The following is a 24,160-nucleotide window of genomic DNA, read 5'->3' on the forward strand; positions in this document are numbered from 1 at the left end:
CTTCCCCGAAATCTAATCATGTTCACTGATCAGCAGATGTTACATGGACAAAACATAAGGAAAAAGGACTAAAAATAAAGAATTTAGTGAGAAGACAGATCAATTTGATGCTTCAAGGGGAAGTTAGAGCTAACAATTGGTACACCCAATGTCTGTCTGCTAAGCTATTCACAAACAAGTGATGCTAACATTGCCATTGTGAACATTTTAAACAAACTGATTGTTTTAATACAGTGAAAGGGCATTTTGTGTATACACTGGGCCCAATTAAGACACATACTTCATCCAAAAAGAATAAATTAACGTGAATTTACCTGTTGGAAGGATGAAGTGGATCTCTCACTCGCTTCTTGGTCTGCAAAAGGTTGAGTCAGGATCTGAACACTTGGTCTCTGCAACAAAACACAACAATACAGTGTCAGACATATTCTGTACTATAAATCCTGATTAATTAATGAACAAATGATCATACTTGTTTCAGTGAGCAAAATTCACAGGAGGATGTAGGCTCGTTATGCAAAACTCTATAGGAACTGCTAACACTGTACAGCATCTGCTAGCCAACAATATGAGGACATCTAACACACACTCTACAGTCGATGGGTCAGACAATATGGGGACATCCCCGGAAAACACACTCAAGTCATTCACAGCCTAAAACAATATGAGGACATGCAACACACACTCTACAGTGTTGGGTCAGACAATATGGGGACAACAAATGAAACACACTCAAGTCTTTCACAGCCTAAAACAATATGAGGACTGACGACTGATAACATATAGAGTCCATGTTCCTGACTTCTAACTTCTTCTGTTTGTGTCAAAGAAAGCTCTAAACCCCACACTGATGTGAACGGAACTACTTCCCCAGAAATCCAATCATGTAAACTGATCAGCAGATGTTAAATGGACAAAAACATCAGGAAATGGACTTAAAATAAAGAATTTAGTGAGAATACAGATCAATCTGATGCTTCAAGGGGAAGTTAGAGCCAACAAATAGTACAGCTAATGTCTGTTTGCTAAGCTATTCACAAACAAATAATGCTAACCTTGCTATTGTGAACATTTTAAACAAACTGATTGTTTTAATACAGTGAAAGGGCATTTTGTGTATGCACTGGGCCCAACTGAGACACATACTTAATTCTAAATAGAATAAATTAATGTGTAATTACCTGTTGGAAGGATGAAGTGGATCTCTCACACACTTCTTGGTCTGCAGAAGGTTGAGTCAGGGTCTGAACACTTGGTGTCTGCAACAAAACACAACAATACAGTGTCAGACATATTCTGTACTATAAATCCTGACTAATTAATGAACAAATGATCATACTTGTTTCAGTGAGCGAAATTCACAGGAGGATGTAGGCTCGTTATGCAAAACTCTATAGAAACTGCTAACACTGTACAGCATCTGCTACCCAACAATATGAGGACATGTAACACACACTCTACAGTCGATGGGTCAGACAATATGGGGACATCACCTGAAACACACTCAAGTCTTTCACAGCCTAAAACAATATGAGGACATATAACACACGCTCTACAGTCCTTGGGTCAACCCATGAGCACATCAACTGAAACACACTCAAGTCTTTCACAGCCTAAAACAATATGAGGACATGACGACTGAACACATATAGAGTCCATGTTCTTGACTTCTAACTTCTTCTGTTGGTGTAAAAGAAAGCTCTAAACCCCACAGTGATGTGAACGGAACTACTTCCCCAGGAATCCAATCATGTTAACTGATCAGCAGATGTGAAATGGACAAAAACATAAGGAAAAAGGACTAAAAATAAAGAATTTAGTGAGAATACAGATCAATTTGATGCTTCAAGGGGAAGTTAGAGCTAACAATTGGTACACCCAATGTCTGTCTGCTAAGCTATTCACAAACAAGTAATGCTAACATTGCTATTGTGAACATTTTAAACAAACTGATTGTTTTAATACAGTGAAAGGGCATTTTGTGTATGCACTGGGCCCAATTAAGACACATACTTCATCCAAATAGAATAAATTAACGTGTATTTACCTGTTGGAAGGATGAAGTGGATCTCTCACTCGCTTCTTGGTCTGCAAAAGGTTGAGTCAGGATCTGAACACTTGGTTTCTGCAACAAAACACAACAATGCAGTGTCAGACATATTCTGTACTATAAATCCTGATTAATTACTTAACAAATGATCATACTTGTTTCAGTGAACATAATTCACAGGAGGATGTAGGCTCGTTATGCAAAACTCTATTGAAACTGCTAACACTGTACAGCATCTGCTAGCCAACAATATGAGGACATCTAACACACACTCTACAGTCGATGGGTCAGACAATATGGGGACATCCCCTGAAACACACTCAAGTCATTCACAGCCTAAAACAATATGAGGACATGTAACACACACTCTACAGTTGTTGGGTCAGACAATATGGGGACAACAAATGAAACACACTCAAGTCTTTCACAGCCTAAAACAATATGAGGACATGACGACTGATAATATATAGAATCCATGTTCCTGACTTCTAACTTCTTCTGTTGGTGTCAAAGAAAGCTCTAAACCCCACACTGATGTGAACGGATCTACTTCCCCAGAAATCTAATCATGTTAACTGATCAGCAGATGTTACATGGACAAAAACATAAGGAAAAAGGACTAAAAATAAAGAATTTAGTGAGAATACAGAACAATTTGATGCTTCAAGGGGAAGTTAGAGCCAACAAATAGTACAGCCAATGTCTGTTTGCTAAGTTATTCACAAACAAGTAATGCTAACCTTGATATTGTGAACATTTTACACAAACTGATTGTTTTAATACAGTGAAAGGGCATTTCATGTATGCACTGGGCCCAACTGAGACACATACTTAATTCTAAATAGAATAAATTAACGTGTATTTACCTGTTGGAAGGATGAAGTGGAGCTCTCACACGCTTCTTGGTCTGCAAAAGGTTGAGTCAGGATCTGAACACTTGGTCTCTGCAACAAAACACAACAATACAGTGTCAGACATATTCTGTACTATAAATCCTGCCTAATTAATGAACAAATGATCATACTTGTTTCAGTGAGCAAAATTCACAGGAGGATGTAGGCTCGTTATGCCAAACTCTATAGAAACTGCTTACACTGTACAGCATCTGCTACCCAACAATATGAGGACATGTAACACACGCTCTACAGTCGATGGGTCAGACAAAATGAGGACATCACCTGAAACACACTCAAGTCTTTCACAGCCTAAAACAATATGAGGACATATAACTCACGCTCTACAGTCCTTGGGTCAACCCATGAGCACATCAACTGAAACACACTCAAGTGTTTCACAGCCTAAAACAATATGAGGACATGACGACTGAACACATATAGAGTCCATGTTCTTGACTTCTAACTTCTTCTGTTGGTGTAAAAGAAAGCTCTAAACCCCACACTGATGTGAACGGAACTACTTCCCCAGAAATCCAATCATGTTAACTGATCAGCAGATGTGAAATGGACAAAAACATAAGGAAGAAGGACTAAAAATAAAGAATTTAGTGAGAATACAGATCAATTTGATGCTTCAAGGGGAAGTTAGAGCCAACAAATAGTACAGCCAATGTGTGTTTGCTAAGCTATTCACAAACAAGTAATGCTAACCTTGCTATTGTGAACATTTTAAACAAACTGATTGTTTTCATACAGTGAAAGGGCATTTTGTGTATGCACTGGGCCCAATTAAGACACATACTTAATTCTAAATAGAATAAATTAATGTGCAATTACCTGTTGGAAGGATGAAGTGGAGCTCTCACACACTTCTTGGTCTGCAGAAGGTTGAGTCAGGATCTGAACACTTGGTTTCTGCAACAAAACACAACAATGCAGTGTCAGACATATTCTGTACTATAAATCCTGATTAATTACTTAACAAATGATCATACTTGTTTCAGTGAACATAATTCACAGGAGGATGTAGGCTCGTTATGCAAAACTCTATAGAAACTGCTAACACTGTCCAGCATCTGCTACCCAACAATATGAGGACATGTAACACACACTCTACAGTCGATGGGTCAGACAATATGGGGACATCACCTGAAACACACTCAAGTCTTTCACAGCCTAAAACAATATGAGGACATATAACACACGCTCTACAGTCCTTGGGTCAACCCATGAGCACATCAACTGAAACACACTCAAGTCTTTCACAGCCTAAAACAATATGAGGACATGACGACTGAACACATATAGAGTCCATGTTCTTGACTTCTAACTTCTTCTGTTGGTGTAAAAGAAAGCTCTAAACCCCACAGTGATGTGAACGGAACTACTTCCCCAGAAATCCAATCATGTTAACTGATCAGCAGATGTGAAATGGACAAAAACATAAGGAAAAAGGACTAAAAATAAAGAATTTAGTGAGAATACAGATCAATTTGATGCTTCAAGGGGAAGTTAGAGCCAACAAATAGTACAGCCAATGTCTGTTTGCTAAGCTATTCACAAACAAGTAATGCTAACCTTGCTATTGTGAACATTTTACACAAACTGATTGTTTTCATACAGTGAAAGGGCATTTTGTGTATGCACTGGGCCCAATTAAGACACATACTTAATTCTAAATAGAATAAATTAATGTGTAATTACCTGTTGGAAGGATGAAGTGGATCTCTCACACACTTCTTGGTCTGCAGAAGGTTGAGTCAGGATCTGAACACTTGGTGTCTGCAACAAAACACAACAATACAGTGTCAGACATATTCTGTACTATAAATCCTGACTAATTAATGAACAAATGATCACACTTGTTGCAGTGAGCGAAATTCACAGGAGGATGTAGGCTCATTATGCCAAACTCTATAGAAACTGCTTACACTGTACAGCATCTGCTACCCAGCAGTATGAGGACATGTAACACACACTCTACAGTAGATGGGTCAGACAATATGAGGACATCCCCTGAAACACACTCAAGTCTTTCACAGCCTAAAACAATATGAGGACATGTAACACACGCTCTACAGTCCTTGGGTCAACCCATGAGCACATCAACTGAAACACACTCAAGTCTTTCACAGCCTAAAACAATATGAGGACATGACGACTGAACACATGTAGAGTCCATGTTCCTGACTTCTAACTTCGTCTGTTGGTGTCAAAGAAAGCTCTAAACCCCACACAATTGTGAATTGAACGAGAAATTATAATCAATAATTTTAATTTAATCTGTCTTTTTCATCTCCTAATACTTAACAGATCTTTTACTGTATAATCTATGAAGAGGATTTACTCACCAGAGCTCGCCATGGCCACTGAGATTCTCCATAGTCATAGGTTATTTCACTCTCTGCTTGGATGTCTTCAATAGCAAACAAGCAAAGATGAGGTTTACCATGGACTGTCAGCTTTTTCATTTTGCAGTTTGAGGACTTGTGGCCATCATTAACCAGCCGACCCAGTGAGTCATCTTCATGGGAGGCATCAATGCTAAACAAAGAAACATATTTAAGTTTTCTGCACTAAAACCATATTGTTGTAAAGCACAGTTAATCTTGTATAGGCCTTTACTTACCACCATGAGCTACTGTTCCATTCAAAATCAAACAGGAAAACATTTTGCTTCTCTCTGTACTTTTTCTGCCGCTTGTCCCGTTCATATTGTGAAATCAACTCCCCACGGTACTCGACCACAAAGGATCCCTTTTCAATTGGTGCACAGGCAAATACACCACGTCCTAATACACAAAAGTTTACTGATAAGTGTCAAGTAATACAATCCAAATCAGGTTTATTAACTGCAGCTGATCAGGTATTCACAAAACATATGCAGAACAAACAAACATAAGACTTTTTAACAGTGAGAAAAAGATCTGAATGGTGTTTGGTGATGTCTGGAATTGATGATTAGGGCTGTAATCAATAAAATCACTTAATGTCCGTGTAAAGCAAATTCAGTCATTTTCTTGTAAACACATTAAATAGGTCATAAACGTATTTCCTTAAAACATGTAAAAAGCATTCAACCATTTAGAATTTAATTTTGGAGCCATGCTCACAAACTGTGTTTCAAAATTTCTGTGTTCAGGATTTAATGGACGGGTCAGAAATCATGGCAGCGTTACGTAACGTGGCCATGGTTTGCATAAACCCGGCCCTGCTGCGGAAGTGGTAAAAATACATTCACTGCATCAGCTTTGGTGGCTTTTCCGCTCGCTCTCGAGTCTTGGATAGCATCTCTTAGAATAGTTTGCAGCTAGCTAACCAGCTAAACAGTCATGTCTCCTCCACATGGCTGGTATATCTTTCCTGGATGCCACAGTGTGCAGGGTAACGACGTTCTTCGCTTATTTAAGTTTCCTAAGGATGACAACATAAGGAAACAGTGATTTTGTCAAGAGGAGCTACTGTGGAAAGTTTCAAATCACCACCATCACCCGTCTCTGCAGTGTCCACTTTACCCCCCTGATAGTTTCAGCAACTATCACCAGGTAAAGTCTGGATATCTGAAGAGTCCGTTGACGCTGGTCAGTGGGGCCGAACAGACCCTCTCCGTCCCCGGCTTGCATCCCCCAGTCCAGCCGACAACAGGTGCTCTAATCTACGCCACCGGCATTACGTGCCCGCCAGAGATTGTCAGTGTGTGCTTATGCATGTTATAAATATTGTACATTTGGGCAATTAAATGCATTTTGCTGAAGGTGCAAATCCTGAAAGTGATTTTACATTGTGCATCCTGTCATGCCCATGTAATGTTAGCAAATGTTATTGCATTCAATCATGACATGATTTGGCCTCATTCCCTGAGCGGAGTCCATCTGACAGCACAATGACAATCTACAGGTAATATTTAATGTACACCAATATAGCTATGACAAGGAATTATATGTAGACTGGGGTTTTACGTTTGTGTGTAATGTAAAACATGGACTGTGAGGAACGAGGCTGAGCACTATCAGTGTCTGACTCAGAGTCAGTTTCTGGCTCTGATGGCTCAAACAGGTCGGGCTGGGTCAGTCCAATGATGCTGCTAGCTTCCATTGTTACTGTAGGTTACGTCTTTGTACAGTACACGAAGGAGGCTCCCCTCCCTACGTGGGTGTGGCTCCAGCGCCTCTAACTGACACGCCCCCAGCGTTTCACAGCAGAGAGAAGTGCTTGTTTTTCCATGATTTTGAGACCTAATTTTATATACTTGGCAATTTTTTTAATCTTTCAAATTTGGCTCAGTGGTCAATGACACATGTTTCTGTGGTGTGACAAACTCATAACACACATTTATTTCTGCTTTACACGGACTTTAAAAAATTATTATTAAAATAGATGGCAACAATTTCATTAGCAATTTGTTGTGTTGTGTGATTATGTTGTCATGATGTCTAGTAACGTTCACGCAGTAATCATCAGGAATGATATCGAACATACCTTTATAGTCATTGATCCACTGGACCTTTAAACAAGGCTTGTCACCTCCAGATAAAATAAACTGAGTAGCCTCAGCCTCAGGATGAAGTCTGGCTCTTCTTTTTGACATGCTCTTTACTTGGCCATGTAGTCCTCAACCTGCAAACATCTACATGGGAAGATGACAAAAAGTCAATGAGACAAGTACAAAAAAAGACCAGTACTTATTTTGAATCAAAGTGGTATTATTCATAACTCCTTTGCTGATCAGGCTAATAGATCGGTGTAAATCCTGTGTAAATGTCATTAAACATTTAAAAAATTTAACAAATAATATTAACTTACCAAAGCACCAACAAAGCAACTTATAAGATAAATGCTACTATAAAATCATTATAAAACTGTACTCTACCTGTACTGATTAACTAATATCATCAATTTGTGTTAAATAGGAAAACATCATCTAAATTCCAGAAAAAATATCTTGTGCAAAAAAACCAAAAAAACAAACAACTTTGACTGTCTCTGCAGTTGAAGATGAAAACGTTTGTTTGGAGAATGGTACTTTAACTCAGGTTCGCATTGTTATGAACAGTTATATTTAGCAACAACTTCTACTATCTGATTTAAAGATTAAGCAAAAGTAATTAATTAATATTTATGATACATCCCCTCCTGTTGTTTGAGTCCACTGCTGTTTGATTTCCGTTTAGCTAATTGGCTAGCTACTTAACCACTTCACCTCATGAGGTGGGTGTCTAGCATCGACGTCTAAGGATTAAATATCTCCTGAGCACTAATGGTCCTTGATGTGCCGTTCACCAAGAGCTCCGCTGCGGACATATCAGTTTCAGAGGCTTTGCAATTATGTTTTCTAAGGCAGTTATTAGCCAACTTTACCTCATTAGGTGGGCGTCTTGCATTGCCGTCGAAGGATTAAATGTCTCCTGAGCTGAAGGTCCCGGATGTGCCGTTCGCCGAGATCTCCACCACGGGCGTATCCGTTCTATCGCCCAATCAGATGCAGCATCACTGACTGACTGATTGACTAACCATCCAACGCTGACCTGAAACGCGATCATTGTGTAAAGCTAGTTGCCAGCCGCAGTTGTATGATCAAACGGAAACAAAACTGAAACCCAGTATAAGACTGAACTGTGTATATAACTCTAGAGGGCTTTTATTTTGAAAGAAAGACATACAGGAAGTGGTTAATGCAGGAACTTCACCAGTCACGGACTTTCCTCGTCGTGTTTACAGTTGAAGCTCAGCAGCACGCACCGAAATTCAGGTAAGAACAATGTTTCTAAGTTGTTGAGAGTTGTTACAACAATGTTTTGCAAACTGCTGTTACAGTTAATTAGGTTCCGTTTGCATGGGAAACTGTTCTTAAACAACACTTCATAGGCATGTGAAAATGTCCTCATTTTTCGCATTGTCCAGATTGTGGTGTGTTATATAGGTGTGGGGTTTTAAAAATGTCCTAATTTGTCATACACAGTAGTATAATGTGTTGTTCTGAAGGATTTTACAGTTGCTCAGTAAATGAAGTAACTCAATTACTCACTTTTAATGACTAAATTAATTACAAAATGAAGCTGGCATTGTGTACTGTGCAGTTTTTAAAAGTGTTTTGATAGTTGTTAAACATCTGCACTTTACACAAGGCTATATTGTTAAAAGTATAAGGAAATTTTAATTTAAAATATAATTAATGAAGTGTTGGCTATGTCAATCAATACGTATAGGTACACAAAGGGAGGAGAGACTGACCCTGATGATGACCATATTGAACTGGATGAGAGCAGCAGTGGCAGGAACCTCCCAGTTCAACCTACTTTTGCTGTACCTAAAAGTTCCCAAGGTAGAATACTAATTAACTAAAAATGTTTCTAACCCACCATATAGCAATATGTGAATTGCTCTTTTATATTGCTTGCCTGCTGGAATGTTGTTGTCTCTTAGAACATTTTGAGTGACAGCAAGTAAAGCTTGACCATCTCAGTATGTTATTTCAAAGTTGTCAATGCTTAATGATCAAAACACAAGTACTACATTTACATTACTTTGGAGTATTTTATCATTGTACTTGACAGGACTGAAGAGCAATAGACTTTGACACACTCAAAGGGAAGGCCACACTACTCACAGGATGTCTGTAATAAAGTTCAATCTGTGTGAGCTCATGCTTCCTGCCTCAACCAGTGCAGTGGACTGTCCTTCATGGTAAACATATTTTCTGACTGCATTAACTATATAAAATGTATCTTACTTTTCAGAATGTAAACATTTGAATACAATAGGAAAAGGCTATGGATATAAACAACTGGTACGTGCTTGTTTGCTCATGGTCATTTACTGGCAGGCGTTGTTAAGTGCTAGTGGTTCTGTATTTCTGTTCAGTTAAGATATCTAAAGTGCTAACTTTACAGTTGGGACGCTGTGTAAAATGTAAATAAAAACAGGATGCAATGATTTGCCAGTCTCATAAACCGATTGTGGCGCTCTGCTCCCAGTGTTCCCCTACCGTTATATTCTTTCTTTGAGCAGAGCCATCAGCACTTTGCTTTTCTTTTCCAACCAATGAACTTTCTTCATAGAGAAGATACTGCAGCACTTTCTGTGTTAATTGCTGGAATCTGTCCCTCAGGAATGTCTTCTGTCACTTGCAATACTCAAGCGTGATTTTGTATCCGAGCTGCCCTGAGCAGAGTTCTCCACACTGCATGAAAAGTGGGATATTTGGCAGTAAACAGCAATGTAAATTGCTGTGCAAGTTCACATTGACAACTCAGCTTCAGATTACTGGCCATTGGTCAACACTTTGAGGTGAAACCAGCTTATCTCTATCATAAGAACAGTGGATGATGCACTCCATTTGTGGTTGCTGTGGTGGTGGGCTGTTACTTAGACTACTTGTTCACTGGTGGCCATGTTCAACCAGCTTTCATTTGCAACATACAATCAGAAATCATCATTACTTTGATGCAAAATATGAAATCCTCTGTCAGTACTTTTGTTCCATGTGGACGACATGCGGCCCTCGTCCTCACTCAGTGCGGCCCGCGAGTCAATTTCCAAATATCAATAATTCACAGTGTCGACGGAAGGACCATCATGTAAACAATTAATGTTGATGAGAGATAGGTCTTCCGCCCGGATCACACCCCCCATACTTCCAGCCTCAAAAACACAAAGAACAAACATGTTCTATCCTTTTTAATTCAGGGCGTTAGTGGAGCCTGTTTTAAATGTCCACGCATGCTGTCCACGGCCTCTCCATGGACAACACCGGAGCGCACTACAAGGATGAGCTCCGACTCTGACTGCCCATACACCTGGACGCCGCATACCTCGATCACGTGCATGGCCACAGTTTACCCTACACACGGCTCTCCTGTTTCCCCTTTCACGGACTCCTCGGCGTGTGTGATTACTCCTTCGAGCCTGCGTTCATCCGCAAAAGGAGCGGCGCTGCGTAAATGAAGTCCACGCGTGGCTGAGGAAGCACCTGCCGCAGGAGCTGGAAGACAAACAACTCAGCAAGGTGGAGACAAAGGTGGTTGAACGCAGGCTCTTAGGAGTGCACATGCCGAGGAGTCCGTCAAACGGGAAATAGGAGAGCTGTGTGTATGGCAAACTGTGGCCGTGCACGTGATCGAGGTGTGCGGCGTCCAGGTGTAAGGGCAGTCAGAGTCGGAGCGCATCCGTGTAGTGCGCTCCGGTGTTATCCAAGGAGAGGCCGTGATTAGCTGTTTGTTAACGCAGTGCTAACTTGAGCCAGTGTACAGGCGAAGTTGAGCGCACAGAAGGAGAGACTGAGAGCAAGAGCGAGCAGTCTGCAGCGCAGCCAGCAAGAGTTTGTGAGAGCGCAGAGGTTATAATGGCATCTTAAAATGCATAAAAGCAAACATACAAACACATTTATTGAGCACAGAATATATTTCTGTTTCCGCAAATGAAATGTATGTTTTACCCGGGGAAAATCATCTTCAAAATGTAATTTATGTTCAAGCAAAATATATTTTTCTGTGCTCAAAATCTCCCATTGCTCCTTCACGAATGTGGCACAAATATCAAGTCATAAATATGAAACATGTCATGGAATGGGAAGGCAGAGAGTAGAAATGCACATCAAACATGAATATTGTTTTGTTTTTTTATTACTGTTGCACTTTGTGCCTGTTATTTTTATTGAATGATGATTTTTCAGACATCATTGCACTGAAGTAATTGTATATCACTCATGAATGTGAATGTTTTGTCTCTGTGTTAAATTGGCTGATTGAATGATGGGGATACAGTATCCTACTGGTGGAAGTACACGATTAAAATCTGGCCCTCGAGTATGAGGATAACATTTTTGTGGCCCTCTCTATCATTAAAGTTGCCCATCCCTGAACTAAATTAATCAATCATCATAACATGTACATGAACAATATATTGAGGGCACTTTAGATATGTTTACTGAACAGAACCACTAGTAATTACCTCACCTGCCAGTAAATGACCATGAACAAATAAGCATGTATGAGTTGTTTATATCCTTAGCCTTCTCCTATGCCGTTCAAATGTTTACATTCTAAAAAGTATATTTTATGTAGTTATTGCAGTCCAAACATTTCTATATGTTTACCATGAACGACAGTCCACTGCACTGGTTAAGGCAGAAAGCATGTGCTCACACAGGTTGAACTTAATTTGCCCTGTCAAATACAATTACAAAATACTGCAAAGTAATGTAAATACATGTACATGTAAACACATTCAAAATCAAGTAACAGAAATATCATGCAGAATGATGTATGTGCAGATTTTGATCCTTGAGGACTGTTTACATACATACACAAGTACATACACAAGCTCAAACGTACAGTTGTGGGAACAAGAGGAAAAACACAATTTTGATTTTTGAATTTCAGTATTGATCATGAGGATTAACTTCCACAGACTCATTTTGAAACTTTTTACATTTCCAGACATTTCTCAAACAAGAGCTGCTGGCCCTGCACAACAGATCCTGAAGACCTTCCCTCGCACTCAGCATGGTCAGCGTATTCAGCTTATACATTCTCACCTTGATATTGAGAACAATAACAACAATATCCAAGACTCTTATTAAGAATATAGAATGTTGTTGTTATTGTTCTCAATTGTACTGTGAGAATTTGAGAGTTTCTTATTCTGCCTAAGACTGATTACTATACAGAACACTGAGATGTTTACTGTACAGAGCTGAGCACTAACTATTGAATGAGAGTATATGATATTGTTGTTCACTGTGAGAATTTATGGTGCTGCTTATTAGGGTTGCAAAATTCCTTGAATGTTCAAAGTTGGAAACTTTCCATGTGAATTAAAGGGAATATATGAGAATTTATAGGAATTAACAGGAATAATGAGAAATTTGCAAAATTGCTGGTTAGCCTCTAACAAGGAATTTAAATGTAGTTAAAAAATATCTTGCTTATATCTTAGTTAAAACAACGAGATTTAATACAAATTCAGTTGAATTACTACCCTGCTCTGTGCATTCCTCAATCACATGCACAGCTAATTTCTAGAATCCTGCACACCCACAGCAGGACTATTGAAGCCACATTACTGCATGCAAGCTTAACAAGCGAATAAAAGTAAATCAGATATGCTAATGTGCTGGGGGAGTTGTACCAGGTATAGATTTTTGGAATACTGGCTGCCCAATAGTATGCCCTGAAATCCAGCAGAGCAAGGCCACCCTCATCCTTGGTTCTTTGCAAAATTGAGTACTTTGCCCTTGAAGTCTTTCCCGACCAAATGAAATGTGAAATGATCTTATCCAATTCTTTTAAAAAAGTTTTGGGCAGGTATATAGGTAGACACTGAAAAAGAAATAAACATTTAGGTAGGACATTCATTCTGATAGAATTGATTCTACCTAGAAGCAGCAATGGACTAAGTTATCTAAGAATTTGTTCATTGAGGTAGTGTCTGAAGAGGCTTCTGATTTATATAAATCAGAATAATATGAAGCAAAAATATTTATCTCGGTTGGGTCTGTAACTGAAGTTTGGGGGTTCTTACGAATTTGTGCAATGAATTGGGAAGAGGATTGATGTTCTAGTTGCCTTGCTAGTAACCGGTTAGCCGTGTTTCCATATTCATAATAAGTGCCCTTTGTACCCCTTAAAAGAAACTCCACTTTGTTTGTGGAAATGGGGTCAAATTCAGTCTGTAATTAAAGTCTCTCCATCTAGAGAGTGGGATTGGCTGAAGTGGAGTGTTGTCTGTCAATTTGAAGAGTTGTTTCCATCAGTTCAAGTTGTCTTTGTTTTTCACCCTTTCGTATCCTCGCTTTATATAAGATAATCTCTCCACATATTACCGAAGGTTTCCCACAGGAGAGAAGGTGATGTAGAGTCAGATTTGTTATTTTCGAGAAAGCGTGAAATCCTGTCAGAAATAAATCCACAAAATTTGTCGGATGATAATAGCCCAGTGTTTAATCTCCAGGTTGAGTGGCTTTTGGTTTTAGGGACTAGTTCCAAATCTAATAAGAGGGGGGCATGGCCTGAAATAATTATTCACATTGTTTCACTGAGGGTAATAAAATCTTATCAAGAAAAAAGTAGTCTATTCAAGGGTATGTTTGATGAACCTGGGAATGAAATGAAAACTCTTTCGCTGTTGGGTGGAAAAAACGCCGCACGTCCACACTGCCAATTTGATCTGTGAATACAGACACACATTTAGCTGCTTTGGATTGAGTTAGTTTTCTTGAACACAATCTGTCAAGTGTGGGATTGACAGATAAGTTAAGATCCCCTCCAAAGATGAGTTGATTGTATCTAGGCTTGGAATGGATAAGAATAGGGAAGTCATAAAATTAGGGCAGTCCCAGTTGGGGGCATAAACACAAACCATAATAACAGGAGTTTGGAACAGCACACCAACGACAATAATATAACGGCCATTGGGATCAGATATGACCTGTTCTGATAAGAACTGTACTTGCTTGTGCAGAAAAATAGCTGTGCCTCTTGAGCAACTATTGAAGTTGGAGTGGAAAACCTGTCCAACCCAGGGTTTTCGTATTCTGGTGTGGTTGCATAGACGAAGATGGATTTCTTGTAGAAACGCAATGTCTGTTTTCACACTCTTAAGGTGTGAAAGTACTTTTGTCCTTTTAATAGGTCCACCAAGTCCCCTGACATTCCAGCTCATGAGCCTGATGGTTTGTAACATGTCTTTCTGGCTTATGTCAGTCATGGAATCAGTGCCAAAATATCAATCCTCCAAGTGCTCTGATGATATGGTGCCTTAGCTGAGTCATTTCAGTACTTTTAAGCAAAGTAGCAACAACATATACAGTGCCATCGTGAGAGTCTAAGGAAAAAACGAACACTCCTCTACCAAAGATATTCAAAAAAAGAGAAAAGGCAGATGTCCTTAGTGACACCTTCAAGTTCAAAAGAAACTTACATATTTGTCCTAACCTCATCTTTAACACTGATGAGCATGCAGGAACTACTGCTTTACACAACCGATTGAGTTGATAGGAGTTTGCTTCCTTTTCAGCTGTGAAAATGTGTACACCTCTGATTTACCATTTGACAGCGTAAAAACCTTAGTGTACCAGTTTTCCGTACTTAACAAAAACCAATTGTGCTCTTCATAGGAAATCTTTGGACTAATGTTTAACAGCACAGTCAAATCCTACCAGGCAGACCAGTCTGCCTATAACTTCAGTCCAGTTTTCATAGAGCACCAAAAAAGTTAAAGGAGATGTGTAAAGAGACGTTATGTTTTCACTTACTGCTGAGATCACAGTAGAAATGCTCTACTTCATCCATGGAGTCAAATATGCGACGGTGACCCGTAACCGCGCCGGGTATATCAACCCGAAGCGTATCCCATCCTTATAAAGGAGAGACTTAAATTTGTTGAATGATGCCTGTTTCTTGGTGAGTGAGGTGCTGAAATTCTCAAAGATCCTTATGGGATAACCCTGGTAGGAGATGCTCTGTGTTTTCTTCACCCATAGCAGCACTCGCTCTTTCTGGATGTGTCTGTGAAAGCGTACAACAATGGGCTGGGAACCCTGTGCTGGCTTCGGCCCCAGACTGCGGTGAGCTCGGTCCAGTTCAAAGCTAGTATCCAGTAAAGCATCTCCAGTCACCTCCCTGAACAGCGTAGTCATGAAGAGCCGAGCATCAGTCCCCTCCGCTCCCTCTTGGATGCCAATCACAAGGAGATTCTGCCGTTTGGATCATGAAACCAAGCTGCCAGCTGTAGCTTTTCATTCATCTGATTGGTGGTCTCCACCTTGGATTTTAGTGTGGCCACTTCGCGCTGCAGAATCGTCAGGTCACCTGAGTGGGAAGTGAGGGTTGTTTCCATTGCGGAGATGGTAGCTGTGTGTGAGGCTATGGTATCAGCGATCTTTTGGAGAGATGCTTTGATAGGAGCCATGGCAGTATTCAGGGAGGTGGTGAGCTGTTACATCGTTGAGTATTTTCTCGAGTTCACCGATGAGCATGTCCAGTGTTAACGGTTGGGCTCCAACTGTTGCTACACTGCTAGCATCTGCCTTGCTAGCGTCTTTATAGTGCGGGCTGAAGTGTTGAGTCAGCTGAGGCTGGCTTTTGCCACGGTTCCCGTGGGATTTACTTATTTCAGCTTCAAAAATGTTACACCGCAAAGAAAATAATTCAAAAAGTCTGAGTGTTATATTTATGCTTGCTTATGACAGAGTTTGTATGAATTACCCCGCATTTCCCATTAATTCCCATTTATTCACATGGTAAGTTTCCAATTTGGAATTTCCAAAATTCCCCAGTTTAACTTCCCATGGAAAGTTCCCAGAAATGTTTCCACCCCTTTGCAACCCTACTGCTTACTGTGCGTTAACACTTGTTTACTACAGAGTTGAAGAGTATTGATTATAATTATTAAAAATGTAATAATTCTAATAAATATTGCATATATGATTATTGCCAGTGCTTTAAATAGTGTTGTTCCTTCACAATACATTGCACCCACTTAACCTGCCTTAGGCTACTGTTGGTGATATTACTTATTGCACCTAAGACCCAGATGTTGATGATAATTATTATTATTATTATTATTATTTGACTCTTATTGTATGGAATATGTGTATTGCAGTAGTGCTTCAAATGTGTTAGTGTGTCCGAACAAAGTGACATATGAGGACCCGCAGAGTGACGTCACTGAAAGTGTGTTAAAAGTGTGTTAACTTCCAAAACTGGCCACTAGTTGGCGTACTCAAAGATGAGCAAAAATGCTAAACACACTTACACACTTAATTTCTTAAAATTGTGATGTTTCAGTACATTGGAGATTTTTGGTCTGGGAGCATGTTAGGGGGGTCTAGAACACTGTAGAGAGCTCAGAAAAATGAGGACGTCAAAAATGTCCTCATTTTTCCGAGTGTCCTGATAGTGAAGGTGTGTTATCATAAAATTGTCCTGATTTGTCATGAAAACAAGTACACACACACACACACACACACACACACACACACACACACACACACACACACACACACACACACACACACACACAACTAGTATTCCATGCTAACCTGGTAGAGCGAATGGCTTTTGTTCTTGAAGCAGGGTGTGAGGCGTGAGTAGATCTGTAGGGAGTAGTAGTAGGCAGCCAGCTGGAGCGACAAGGCGGAGTGACACTGTTTCTCAAAACACCTGTTGGCATCCAGTACCTGCATGGATGGAAAAAAAAAGGGGTAAGAATAAGAAAGTTAGCTGGTGGTGGGAGAAGAAGAACGAGCAAAATGCAAATAAACTCAGCTTGATTTTAATACTTAATCTACTGAAAGTAAAATAAAATCGTCTGGCCTTCCAGAGTTTGATTTATAATTAACAAAATTACAAAACAAAAAATTAACAAGTTCAATATCTAAAAGACCAAACTTTCAGGGGAAAAAAAAAGAATGTGCATTGTGGTGTCCATTCTGTTGTTATCAAGGCATCATTGCAAATAGAGTTTTCTCTCAATGGTCGAATTAAGGTAATGATGACGAGGAAGTAATACGATATATTTCAGTATCAATATTTCGTCCCACCCCAATCGTTCGGGTGTTAATTCATTCAGAATTCTCAGTGGGTCAGTCAGTAACGTCAAACGTCCAATCCAAGCTCTCCAGGAGATACCTAATGTATGTAATATCCACCCGAGCACTCCAGTGTTTTACCGGAGATACAGCGAGCGTTAAAACTAATGAGGGACTTCACTTCCGCTTGAACACAATCTGGTCGCGAGCAGGTTTCTCCGTTTTATTGTTTCCTTAGCCGTCAAAGTACGCCGACTGTTCCTCCGACAGCTAAGACAGGGTAAACAGGAGCCACACATTACGAGTATAGAAATGGTGTGACTGTTGATCGAATCGAGGGAGTAATGAAACCACTTGAGACGCAACGCGTACAGCTTGATTAATGGGGCCGTCCAAATGTCATGCTTTTGATGAACTGTTAGTGTTACGTGTCATCCGGCAACTCGAGTGTGACTTTGATTTGACACACTGATGATGCAAACGGCTGATAAACTGCTGAGCACAATGGCTCATCTAGAGAGGTAAGGGATCGATAGAGGATATAGATTCACTCGGCCATTAACCTGAATCTTACTGAGGTACAAGCACCCTTACAATACTGGAGTCTGAGTGTGAGTATGTCCAAAATAAAGCTGTGTGTGTGTATGGGCGGGTGACTGTGTGTCCACCTACCTGAGGCAAGGCCAGTAAGTAGGACAGAGCCAGCATCATGTCCCTGGGAAATGCATCGTTGGCCAGCTGCAACAAAACTGGAGAAGGATGGAGGGATGGAGAGAGAGAGGGAGAGAAAGGGGGAAGAAAAAGACTTTAACTAAAGCACTGAGGATTAGTAACCAGCCCTCCCCTCCTGGATGAGTCTCATCCTACGATTGTTGAATACAGACGACAGTGCCTGTCAGAACACACCTCTCTGCGGGCCAGACAAAAGAGAGGGAAGGTAAAAATAGAGGGAGACGGGAAGAAAAGTGGGGGAGACAAAGTCAAGAAGCGTCATTAAAAATCCCCCCTGAGCTCTGGGATTCTGTCCATCTTCTCGCTGGGCTATTGTTTTCCCGTCTGTGCATGTGTGTGTGTTTGCATATGTTGTCTACAACTGTTGTTTGGTTGTGTGCATGCGTGCATATGCGTGCTTGTATCGGTTTCTAGCACCGAGAGTATTTATTATTCAAAGAGTAAGTACATGCCCGCTTCTAATAAGTGCTTTCCAGATGAGACCAAACTTCATCCAAGTGCACTTTAAAGTTGAATCCCCAGAATGCCAAATTAGCCTGTGCGTACGACAGTAAAGACAGGCAGAGGCGTTTGATTATAACAATCCAACATTATCTGTGTATAGCTGGTCTCGACTTGTCTGTTTGGACCGCTGATCAGGCCGAGCGGATCACCACGACTGGGACTGAACAGTTTCTGACAGCTGCAAACACCACACAAACATTGTAATTCTGTTTTTGTTTTTTTATGTTTTTTACAATTTTCTTAAGTACATTTGGGACGCATTCCTCACATGCACAGATGTATTACATAGCTTCTGGTAGAATAGCTGCAACAACAAATTTGGATTTGTTGGAGGACGTCCTGCACGACACCCTCAGATGACAAAACCTCCGTCATGTGGACCCAAGTGGGTGGACAAGACCTTTGTCATGTATTTTGTTGAGTACTAAATCATAGTAAATGTTTCCAATAATGTTCAAACCGAAGGGAATCCACAACTTTACACAAGTTAACCGGGTGTTTCGTTTGGTAGCCAGCTTTACCCCTTTTTTTTGCTCACGTTTTCATCAGCAATGGTAGTTGATTTAGGGTGTGTGTGTGTGTGTGTGTGTGTGTGTGTGTGTGTGTGCCCCTGTGTTCACGTCAATCACCAATTTCAGCACTCACCAGAGACTCTGGTTCTCTCTCATCCTTTTTACCTTTCCTCACAGTAACATTATGTTCATGATGTGAAGTAACATTAACCATCCGGCTCCAGTCGGCAGTCGGCATTGCACAAACATAAACACCCGACAAAGGAGGTCACTCCTGCAAATCGCTGCTGCAGTCAGGTTGATATGTGGGTGTCAAGATAAATCCTCTTTTTAATCCCAAAAGTTTCAAAGTAATCTCTGAGCTCTCATTCCATTGGAAAAAACTGCCCCGAATCAGAGCAGAATCTGACGTCCTCCAGAAGGTCTGGCTCTGCATCCCACTCTGTCCTCCATAGCTGGCCGACTCTGATCAGCTGAGTAATGGTAGATGTTACATATTGTATATTTATATGAAGATATCCCGTTGAATTTGGAAAAAAAGTTTATTTAGCATTTCTGCTTGGGGTAAGAAGCTGCTCTGTAGTCTGGTGGTACGATATGGGACCAGAATCAATCAGTTTCTTGTAGCAGCTTTGAGTTGAGATTACTTTGTTTATATTTACTCTCATATCATACTTATATTCATGGACTTGTACTGATGAGAATGATGCAAAATGTGTGCAAATGGGCATGAATTAAACAGCATCTTTGGAATGCTGCTGACAATTATGCTGCATTTATGACATTTTTTCAGACAGCAATCATGAGCTGCTGAATTGGAAATATCAATTGCATCTGCCTCCGAGAAGTTATTCAGAATCTTTGATAAAAGAACTAGAGAAATGTCAACAAACGGGTGCCAGAATGGCTACAAAAAAAAATAAAATCCAATGCACTTATACAAAATGAATGCAATTGATTCAGTACATTGAAAATGTGGTCCACTTACTGTTAAATGTTAATGAAACACTTCAAACATGTAACCAGAACAAAAGCAGCTAATTTGAGTGATTTAAATTCTGACTACTGCAACGGAATAACCAGAGTTTTTTTTTTTTTCCTGTTATTTCCATTCGCCCACATCGCATGAATGCGGTATTAAATCTCAGAAAAAGAACAAAAACTGTTTTCAACAATCACCCAAACATTTCCTCAAGCTGCGTCACCCACGTACGCGATGGGTTTTAATGATGTGCAGCTGTGAATTGCTCCTCCACTGCCTTTGTGTTTTGCATTGTGGGACAAAAGTGTGCATCAAACGGCACTCAAAAAATCAAGCATATTTTAGTATGCATACTGACTCATTTGATTATACTTGATTTTGCTGTTTTTCCAGTGCTTCTCAGCCTAATACATACTTGGAAACTGCTTCGAGTTATTGTGTAATATGGAACTGGGACACGGCCCATGTTGTCAGTCTCCCTAAGGCTGATGGGATATGGAGTCTAGACTGAGCTCTGGGCAGAGGGGTTGGACTTTTCTTCTCAAACTGCCGGCCTTGAGGCCAAATCAGGCTCGCACTCACACGCTAACACTGATTAAAAACACTCCTATTTGCCGGATGAACACCAAACACTGTAAACACACAGACTCCCTTAGTTAATCACTCTCTGACTCGCTCACTCACTCTGAGGATACAGTGGGAGAGAGCGGAGAGGAGCAGAGGCAGACAGAATCACTTTGTAGTCTCAGACCCAAGGAGAACAAAAGCCTGTGTTGGTGATAAGAGCCTGAGACAAAATGGAACAGACAGAGAAAAGTAGAGCATGGACACTGGGAGAGAGAGACTGAGGCAGGGGGGGCAGAGGGAGAGAGACATCTACTGTAGAACAAAACGCACACTAATATACATATGTGCACTCACGGGCCGATACCTGACACATGTAGTCGGAGGTTCAGCGTGTGCGTGGCGCGAGGTTGGGTGGAGTGATGCGCCGGTTTAAAGAGCCATAACAGCTCTCTTAAGCGCCGCGCCCGCCCTCCTTCTTTTTCGCATTTCCTTCTCCCCTCCTCTCCTACCCCCCGGGTTTCAATGAGCTACACCTCCGAATGAGCTGATTACACGCCTCTCTAAAGCTACTGATACCATCGGGACAGGAATTACCAGAGGGGTAAACACACACGCACACACAGAATAGATAACCCCGACTTAAAAGCATACAGTATTTCTGCTTGTGAGAGAGGGAGAGGAAAACAGGGAGAGTGATAAAGAGACACCGAGTTGAGGGGTGGCTGGGCCTGTTTTTCTGCAGTGTGTGTGTGCGTATGCATCCAAACACGCTCCCGCTCCCTGTGTCAGCTAAATCTGGCATATTGTTAGTCGGATGGTGAGACAGTGACTTATTACTATTTCACCTGTGCAGGCAGGGTGAAAAAAACAAGTGATTATGGCCTGGTCCAAACATGCACCAATGGCAGCCCTCCATGCCGTCTGTGTGTGTGTCAGCTTCTCCTCACACCATCTTACTCAGCTCAATCCCATCGAGTCACTTTCCACTTGTGTCATCATTAATTACCTCCAGCTTATCTGGGCCAGGTGAAAAATCAATATATTTATTTTCTTAAAGGCCATCTCCCAGTCTGTTTTTTGAGGACGGCCGGCGTGGCGTATTTGGATACGGCAGTCATTAATCGAAGGTTGTTATCAGACGCGGTGCCGTCCCAGCCGGCTTTTTTTCTTTCCCGACACGTCGCACTCCGCGGCAGCTCCGAAGGGAAGGTGACTTTTAAGGAGAGAGATATTCATTTGAACGACGGCGGCGGAGGGGGAGTGTGGATTTGGTGGGATGTGCTAGAGGTGTGTGAGACGTGGTCGTGTGCATGTCTGCGCATTAGCGCGCCGTGGTCAAAGTGTGTGCCTTGCATTCTTCAGTGTCTTAGTATCATTATTCGAACACACACACACACAGGAACGGACACACAGGTTTGCGTTTTAGTTTTGTAGTGGCATCGATTTTAGCGAGCAGCTGCGATCCATCACACGGTGTGGCCTTGATGTTTTGACTTGATGCCATCTCTCTGGTATCGCTGCAGTGACGTGTCATTATTTACTGTTGCCGCGGGATGCGTGGGTTTACGTTAATTAATCAACAGGAGGCTATTCTTCCCATGTTGTCCCCCCTCGTCCACCACATACGGGCTCTGTGGCTAGACGGATGAGGAGAGGAGAAGGCCTCTTGCAAACACGACAGCTTCACCAAGATGGAGCACTAAAAAAAACAGCTCAAGTTACAACAATACTCACTCAATCTGTCCATGAAACTTAGAAAACACTTTCTCAGGGCTGTTCCCCTGTTTGTTTGCTTTTAATGCGTGGATTAAAAGAGGAGGAAAAGCACTTCTGCATTCAGGATAAGCTCTCTGAGTATGACGAAGCCAAATCATTGTACAACTCTAATTCCCTCAAAAAGTTGCGGCGCTGTGTAAAACAGAGCGCAATTATATGCAAATCCTCTTCGACCTAGATTCAATTGATTACAGTAAAAAAAAAATATATACACTTACGAATCGGATGCTTACAAAAACCGAAGAGAGAGAAGAACCATAAATGTACTTGAACCACATTAAAAAAGCTTCTAAAAAGAATCTGCAGAGTTAGATCCTGATTGCCACGCAGCTACGGGCAACTCTGAAATCTCAACTTTCAATCTGGTGCTACACCCTGAAGCTGAACGAACACTTTCACAGTACAGCTCAATCATCTTCCAGAATCAAATCACTTAAACACAGGAATCCCAATTGGTTAACAAGACAACAGTGTCATCCAAGCCGTTGGCAATAAAAGGAAAAGCAACCTCACTTTGTGCGGCTCCGCTCGGAACAGAAAAAGCACATCTAAAAACAGGAAAGCGTGGAGCCACAGATGGCTGGAAGATGCAGACAATATGGTCTGTCTGTTCTGTGGCAAAGTTCAGGTTTATTTCTATCACAGCACAGTCGCAGCGAAGACTACTGTAGCAACAACATGTTAAATACTACTCTAATAGTTTTTTTTCAGAAATTAAACTCGCAACAGCTTACTGCAGATTTTTTGAGAGCGGCCATGCGGGAAATCGGACTGTGGGAGAGCTCAAGCTGCGCGACAGCCGACGAATGACAACTGGCAGAAGTTCCCAATTCTAAAATGAGCCCGGGTTTAAAACACAGGTGTTATAATTGAACATAATATCCAATTATCTCTTGCGTCAAGAGAGAAAGCCTGTGTGGGTGCAGTTCTGCGCGCTCACCCTCTGTGGCCGGAAACGGAGTTTGTCCTTCGGTTTTGGCCTCCGCCAGTTTGCCCGTCCTCAACAACACCTCGGCAAAGTTTTCCTGGGGCACGTCTTTGTAGGACGAATACACATCTTGACTCTAAAGGAAAGAAAGTAGAAGAGAGAGTGACACATAAATGCCAAATGTGTGTGTGTTGCACTGGGGGAATCCCGACCGCAGAGAGAACAGATCAGGAAATGACACAGCGAGATGAGATTAAGGTGACTGAGCGCCCTAATTCCCTGGGAGTCAGACGGATGAGAGATGGAGTAAACAAATGAGCTTCATAACCAAATAAAGCCTTTTAACACGGGGCCTTGTGATAATTCATTTATGGGACTCTCGTACGCCCAGTTATTTCTCAAGTGTCTGAGAGGTGAACAATGAAGTTTGCGCTCCCGCCGGGCTCGGAGCCGTTGCTCCGACACACAGCGTTTCCTGTCCGTCTTCGCCGCTCGCACTCCATCCATCTCCCTGTCTTGTTGCATTTGTCTCTCTTTCTCTCTCAATCAGCCTCTCCTCCCTCCCCCGCTTCCTTCATCGAAACTGTTAAGGTAAAAACCAATCCCATTGATCAGCCGGCTCATAGACAGATGGATGCGGGGAGCCATTATTGGTAGATGGATGATGGAAGATGGATGGATGC

General features: G+C 41.2%; 1 protein-coding gene and 1 long non-coding RNA gene across 2 annotated transcripts in view; one reads left to right on the forward strand and one right to left on the reverse strand.

Annotated features, from left to right (window-relative positions):
• The window catches only part of nbas (NBAS subunit of NRZ tethering complex), a 188,844-nt gene that overhangs the window by 87,017 nt on the left and 77,667 nt on the right, over window positions 1-24,160 (reverse strand). The window contains exons 39-41 of the mRNA XM_030405478.1: window positions 23,490-23,613; window positions 18,149-18,225; window positions 16,988-17,125 (exon numbers count right to left, since the gene is read on the reverse strand). Of these exons, the coding sequence (XP_030261338.1) occupies window positions 16,988-17,125; window positions 18,149-18,225; window positions 23,490-23,613 (339 nt within the window). The remainder of the gene's footprint in view (window positions 1-16,987; window positions 17,126-18,148; window positions 18,226-23,489; window positions 23,614-24,160) is intronic.
• Window positions 7,238-15,202, forward strand: LOC115574168 (uncharacterized). The gene is made up of 3 exons (XR_003982438.1): window positions 7,238-8,695; window positions 9,153-9,268; window positions 12,384-15,202. It is a non-coding gene; the product is annotated as an uncharacterized LOC115574168 (long non-coding RNA).

The sequence above is a fragment of the Sparus aurata genome, chromosome 22, assembly GCF_900880675.1.
Source record: "Sparus aurata chromosome 22, fSpaAur1.1, whole genome shotgun sequence".
In the NCBI taxonomy this organism is placed as follows: domain Eukaryota; kingdom Metazoa; phylum Chordata; class Actinopteri; order Spariformes; family Sparidae; genus Sparus; species Sparus aurata.